Here is a 7082-nt window from a genome sequence, read left to right on the forward strand (position 1 = left end):
TTTTTTTGATTCTTTTTTTATGCCTCCCTCGTTTCGCGCTATATATTATGCGGGTCGAGAGAGATGCCATGCCATGTCTCCTTAGCGATGTTTTAACGCGATTGTGGCGATGCGTCCGCTTGATCTTAACGGTGGGTTAACGCGGATTAACTCTTTTTGTCCAAGACGTATCTTCTGTTGTGCAGCTAGAATGAGCCTATGTGGACAGTTCTTCTCCTATGCTTTGGCCGTCTATTTAGATGTTTAAGCTTTTTTTGAAATTCTGCGTGGGGCGAGGGAAAGAAAAGGGTGATGTGGTGATGTTCCGATTTGGCGATGTGCCGATTTGGCAAAACGGAGTGAAGCCAGCTACGGACGCGGTGAAATCTCCCTTTTTCACTGTCGCGTGACTCACCTGGAACGTCTTGGCCGCCCTGCGGGAGAGGCATTTCTTCCCCTCACTCAAAACATGATTAACCAAATTACCACCATCCGACTGCAGAACGGAGTAAACAAATTTCGGAAGCACGAAGTGCTCGTAAATCAGATGCGACAATTCATATTTGAAAGTGGCGTAATTATTATTGTAAAATGATAAAATGTGGTTTCCAATTTGAGGGTTAATGTTTCGGTTTATGTTATTTCGTGAGGAGGGATGTAATTTTTCTTCGTCACTTTTGTCTGTGCACACTTGGGAGTATACCTTGTCTGAACAGGTAACAGTGTGGTTGTAACTTCTGGCATTTTGTGAGGCAGTGGAAACAGATGTAAACTTATTCTGTGTAGTCTGCTCTTGTTTGCTTAGGAAGAGTTGGTCGGCACGCGGGGTGAGTGGTGGTGTGTCAAGGCTTGGTTCACTCACATGGGAAGGTACACCCCTCATTTTGTAGTAGTAAAAAAAGAAGAACAAATTTATGAGATTGTTAATTTCTTTCCTGTCAGATTGGCCATAAATTAAATTGTTGTAATTATCCGTTTTACTTTTTTTAATTTTTTTCTCTATTATGTGTTTTTCATCAAAGAGGTAAATAATGTTATGGGAATCTTTAACATTTCTTGAAAGGTCATCATCGTTATGTTTGCTCATTTTTTGTTGTCCATCCAGGTTCATTATTTGGACATAAAATTTGGAGGGGAATATTTTTGGTAAACTTATCATATGAGGAATGTACGAGTTTATTTTTCTTGAAATTGTTTTCATCACTTCGGTGTTTTTTTTTTGGTCCACTCCCACTATTAAATAATCTGGTTTGTATAGCAAAATATCTGCTAACATTAAATTGGGGTAAGAAAGTAACGCCACGGATTTATGCTTTGGCACATTCTTCACGTGCACATGTGTGTTCAGCATGTTAACAGACGTGAAAGAGTTTATCAAATAATAGAGTGACGTATGTTGTGCAATGTCCGACTGTTTAAATATGTAGAAATAGTGTTTCTGTTTTATTTTTTTCTCGACGTTTGTTCGTTGATTCTCTTCGTTTTTTTTTTCCAACTGTGAATGAAACGGTGTATCTGCGTCATTGCATGGGATATTCTGCTCGCGGCAGACCTCACTATCATTCTTCACATATGAGTACTCATTTCCTGATGGGTCTTTCAAAAATGAGTAAAATTGGTAATCTTGGCTAGTCATGCGACGTGTGAGTTGCTGGAACATTTCTTCCTTCAGCATTTGATTCATGTTTCCAAATTTCAACAGATGCTTTAATTTTACATTATTTATGAAAACCTGTATGTATTTTTTTTTTTTTACATACATGTCTATTATTAGAGAGAGAATGGTGTTAACTGAATCGACGATATTTTTTCTTAAGATGGGAAGATTATCTAAGCTTGTTAAGGAATGCAAATCTGCTATTAGTATTATTTTGTATATCTTCACCGCCTTTTCGCTTTTTCTTTTCTCGAAGTGGGCATTCCTTTTGGCTTCCAAGTTTATAATTGGGTTTAGGCACCCGATGTAATTCCCCAGGTGGATGCTGCCGCTGGGCTGTGTTTAGTCAAAAAAAAAAAAAAAAAAAAAAAAGTGGTGGAAAAAATAAGACATGTATTGGAATGCATACAGCGAAATGCTAAAGTTAGCAACGGTCCCGTTGCTCATCATTGAAAGTAGCCCCATTTCACACGTGACGCATTTGTGGACGAGTTTTTACCTTAATCCCGGTTAGATAGGTACAACCGCTTCTGAGGTAAACTTTCCATTTTGTTCTTTTCATTTGGAGGGCCTTGGCAAAAAAGGGAGTGCAGCTCCCCTTGCGCCCCACTTTAGCATATGCGTAAAGGTCAATCTGCGCAAGTATGAGGAGGCATAAAATGAGCATTCGTCCGCTCCTCATTATGCATGCCTTCGATATGAACACGTCGTGTGCCCATACATCTGACTTCAGGATTGTTGCGAAAACGCATCGAAGAAGTCAAATGGCGCAGCCATTTTTCTTAAAAAGGAATAAAAAATGAAGAACACCCCCCATAAGGATACGTACAAAATTAAGTATACCCACTTTTTATACATTTTTAAGGAGGGATTTTTTCTAGGAAGATGTTTTCTTGCCGCGAACTCGTTGGCATTGCGTGCAGTCCTTTCGTGCATGGAAGTGTAAAATTAGTTTTCTGTCGCTTATCCAAGTAAAAGTACTTTTTTTTTTTTTCCAGGTTAATCCGAGGCAGAAGGGAAGTGTGGGTGGTGTGGCATAAAGGGCGGCCTATATGATATTTTTTCGACTGACATTCGCCTTAGCATAAGAGAAAAATCGCTTGCACGTCCGAATTGTGCAAAGATGGTATTATGTGCCAATTTAAGCAAAAGGAAAGCGTAGAAATGGAGCTCCCCAATCGGAGAAGACTATGCAAAAAAAAAGAAAAATTAGCTCATTTGACGAGAGGAAAGATAAAAAATTAATCGTTCACTTTTTGCTTTAACAGAAATATGTAATTATTCTCTTTCCTTCTTTTTGACGTACTAACATTTGGGGCTGACAAATTAAAAAGAAAAAAATCATCATTGGGTAATTCCTAACTGGGCAGTCACACAAAAATGAAGTCTTGAAAAGGGGGCAGTTTATAAATACCGCAAAACAAGTTTCGCACAAATTTGGAGTTAATTTAAAATTGGTGAATGAAACACTTGGGGTGAGGAAGGAATGCATATGACAGGAAAAACATTAAGACGTCATACATACATATGTATATGTAGCCGTGCCTAAGCGTTTGTTGGGGCGGCTCACACAACAAAGGGGGGTAGTGGGTAGGAAAAAGGTGCCTTTTGGGAAAACACACACTGTGGCGCAAACAAGCATATGCACCAGCACGTGTGTTAGAAGCAGACACGGATGGACGCATTCTAAAGGGTAAGACATAAAAAAGGGTTGTGCATTTGCATGTGCCTCTGCAAATGCCACTGCAAGTGCCTCTGTGCGAGTCCACATATGGGAACAACGCGCGAAATCGGAAACAGTGCACACAAGAGGAGTGGGACAAAAAAAAAAAGTTAAAGCTCGAACAAATCATCCAGTGAATACTTTTTAGTGTTTACACAACTCTGCAAACTGTTGATACTTTTTTTTTTAATCTTTTCATTTATTTTGTTGATTATAATTTGTCGTTTATTTAATTTGTGATTTATGTTCGTTTGCAGAGAGTCCTTGCTTTTGAGGAGTCCTCCATTTTTGAAGTGCATTTCGTTGGCACTTTCCTCTAAATGTGTTTTTTCCGATTTGCCCGGCTGTGCCGTAGCTGCGATGGTATGGTTATGAATTAATTTGTTAGTATTAAGGGCGCTATCCTTCAAGTTGTCTGCGCATGCGCCGCTGGCATCCCCTTCGCTCATTTTCTGCTTCATAATTTTGCTTACCAATTCCTGGTTATACAAATTGGTTAGGCATAGGTTGATTACCTCTGGGGTGTAAATAATTTCGGTGCCTACTCTTTCGTCACGTTCTGGGGGATACCCTTGGGCATATTCTGGGGTACATTGTGCGCCATATTCACGGGCACTCACGCCATCATTCTGGACAGCCTCCTTTCTGGTCACTTGATCAGGATTATCTAATACGTCAACACTACGAGGAGGCTCTTTACTTTGAGCATCTTGAGCGTTCTTCATGCTAAACAACTTCTCCTTTGGGGGAGACATTTTTGGGTTATCTTTGCCAGGTTCGTTTTGGAGGTTAGCACCATTGGGGGCGTTCCTTCCAACGATGTTGATTTTTTTGGTCCTTGCTGGTGCCGCTTCCTCATCTAGGCACTCGTTTTGGGAGTTTCCATTTGGGGTAGCAATTTCATCAGTGGTGCTTTTTTTTCCCTTGTCCGTCTCTCCCCCTTGTGTAAATTCACTCTTCAAAGCATAAATGTGCGAATCATAAATTACATGGTCAATAAAGGTTAAAAAGGATAGGGAAAGAATATTAACCAATTTGTTATCTACATCAATGTAGGAAGAATTTTTCTGTTGACCCTCTGTCATGTCTTTTATGTATCTATTCAAAATTTGAATTTCCTCCGTTACGCTATTTTCTGTGTTGAGAAAGTATTCTGGTTGGACTTCTTTCACCCCCTGTTTGGCACTTAGAGAATTTTTATAAAAATCGAGGGGCACATCTGATTGGCAAATATTTTCATAGAACTCTTCAATTGAGTCTATGGAGCTGTCTACTTCTGCTTCTTTTTCACTTTCATCCGTCGACTTTTCACTCCTGCTTGAGTAAAAAATGTCTATGTTAATGCTATGGCTTTTTACTCTCGGCCTCTTTTTTTCAATCTCCTTGAGGTAGTTCTGTGTTACGAATTCACAATTCGTTAGGTATTCAATTTCATCGTCTATAAGGGGGTTGTTCGTTTTGGTAACTTTGGCCAGATTGGCCAAATGTGCACGGTGCGCGGGGTACAACGGATGCATTGCCAACGCAGCGTATTGTGGATCGGGTCCATTTTTTGCCTTCCTTTTTTTCGAGGGTTCTTTACTTAAAAATGGGGTACTCTTTGCATCACTGGGAATATTTTTTGGTTTTTTAGATGGCCTTCCTGTGCTCTTCTTAATGCTCACATTTCTGTGACTCTGCTCATTTGGAGCAGCACCTTGGCTTTTCACTTGAGCATCGCTAGAGTTTAGCTGCTTTTCCAAAGGTTCCTCTTCCACTTGGGGTTCTTTCTTGGGTAGTTTCTTTGGGTTTTCCTCCGTTTTGTTCCTATTGGGGACCCTTACTTCCTCGCCGCATTGACCTTTCGCCAACGCGACGATATTGTCATTGATTGTGTTTTTCGTTTCGCTCGCGTGGTTGTGTTGGTTGGAGGCTTCCTCGCCTGTTTGATTGACAGCGTTCCGGTCCGCTTTGTCGCCATCGTCCCCCTCTGTGATGTGCACGTTTTGACTGCTCTGTTGCTGCAACTTTTCGTTTTCGTATAGGACGTCCTTTTTGATTTCATTTAGCATGTTTAAAATGTCGTAGTTTTCTTCGTCGTAGTTTGCTTCGTCGTTGTTCTCATCGCCGCGGTTCTCACCATCGTCTTCATTCTGGTCATTTTGATCCTGCCCATTTTCACCCTTGCTTGCTACATGCTGCAATGCCTGTGCGTCTTTCGCGGGGGTGGCGTCAGCTTCCTTCTCGAGAATCTGGTATTCACTCGTCAATTCGTTTCCATTTTGACTGAAAAACGTTTCGTTCATCCTATATTTTAGCAGGATATATTAACGTTTTTCTCTTGGCTTCTTTTAAAACGCGCGACGGGATGCACTACGTGCATTCGCGTACATATGCATGAGAGAAGTACATATAAGTGTATATATATATATACACGCGTGTTTATTTTGATCGTAATACATTGGAAAAGCTTGAAAAAATTTAAAAAAAAAAAAAAAAAAAAAGTGCGACGCAAATGGATAATTATATGGTTAATTGGCATATACTGCCCATGCGAAGTATGTACATATATATCAGCATACATATTTATTTTTTTTTAAAGCACACACGAAAGCTGTACCACTTCAGGATCTTGCGTTAAGCGTTAAATGGAGAAAGAAGGGACAAAAAACGAAGTGATTAACACACAAGAATGAACATAAAAATAATATAAAGGGAGAAATTCCCTACGTGAAGTGTAAACAATGCAGGGAACGTTACATATATTCTTTATAATTACGTATGCTTGTGGGCGAAAATTTTGAATACCCATCTCGTTATGTACCAAATTTTTGGTGTACAGGAAAATGCCTAAATGAGAGAAGCTTATTTCCCGTTCAAATGGTCTGCGGCATGGCAGTTAGGACGTATATGTTACTTAAGAAGACCCCTCGTGAATTTTTTTTAAAAACCATGACACGGGTGAAACTAGCAACGTGGATGCAGTGCCATTCTCTATTTTGAAGCTATGCTAAAATTTGCCATCGCGCGTGAAAGGTAGAATTAACGAGTTGTAAGATGAGTGTGTGCTCGTTTGGCATTGAACACCAGGGGGGTTCGCGCCGCGAGACGGGACACATATATACATACATATATATATGCACACATATGTTTACATAATTAGATACCTTGCGTGTCACAGCGTGACCGAATTCGTGAAAGGAAAATACATAAATGGTTTTTAATAGGTCAATCTGTACATTCCGTCCTGAATTTTAAAAATGTTGCTTAGAACACCAGAGTCACTTCTCTCTTGTGAAAATTAAAAGGATGTTTAGGAAAAAATATCATGACATACCAGTTGGCTATAACGAACCAGTCACTATTCAAAATTGTACCAAGAAAAGTACCAAAAGGGTGTGATAACTGACATTTTAGGGGGTACGTCATTTTTGTAGTTACGCATGGTGTCCTTCAGCACAAAAGGATAAATTGTCGAAGCACAGATTTGTATATGCATAATGTATACACGTGCAACGTCGTATGCTCATAGAGGGGTAGAGCTTCCCTCCCATCATGGTTCCACAGACATACCTTCTTAAAGCTGTTCGAAAAGGGGTATTTGTTGAGGAAAGACGCTTAAAACGGTAAGTACCAATTTGATCATTCACATTTGGCAAGCATATGTTGAGCGGAATGTACCTTCCATTTTTGAATGACCATGTTATTTGCGATGTCGTAGGCCGGAACAGATGATAAGCATCT

The 7082-nt window shown here is 39.9% G+C and overlaps 2 protein-coding genes across 2 annotated transcripts; both read right to left on the reverse strand.

Annotated features, from left to right (window-relative positions):
- Positions 1-235: 235 nt before the first annotated feature.
- C922_04994 (tryptophanyl-tRNA synthetase) lies at positions 236-2198 on the reverse strand (the record flags this gene model as incomplete). The annotated part of the gene is made up of 3 exons (XM_008820568.1): positions 236-262; positions 395-1972; positions 2136-2198. 3 exons carry the CDS (start codon positions 2196-2198, stop codon positions 236-238), a joined length of 1668 nt encoding a protein of 555 aa, XP_008818790.1.
- A 1271-nt stretch (positions 2199-3469) lies between these two features.
- Positions 3470-5644, reverse strand: C922_04995 (hypothetical protein; the record flags this gene model as incomplete). The annotated part of the gene is made up of 1 exon (XM_008820569.1): positions 3470-5644. The coding sequence occupies one exon, from the start codon at positions 5642-5644 to the stop codon at positions 3470-3472; it is 2175 nt and encodes a 724-aa protein (XP_008818791.1).
- Between the last annotated feature and the right edge of the window lie 1438 nt (positions 5645-7082).

Source organism: Plasmodium inui (genome assembly GCF_000524495.1).
Source record: "Plasmodium inui San Antonio 1 unplaced genomic scaffold supercont1.33, whole genome shotgun sequence".
Lineage (NCBI taxonomy): Eukaryota > Apicomplexa > Aconoidasida > Haemosporida > Plasmodiidae > Plasmodium > Plasmodium inui.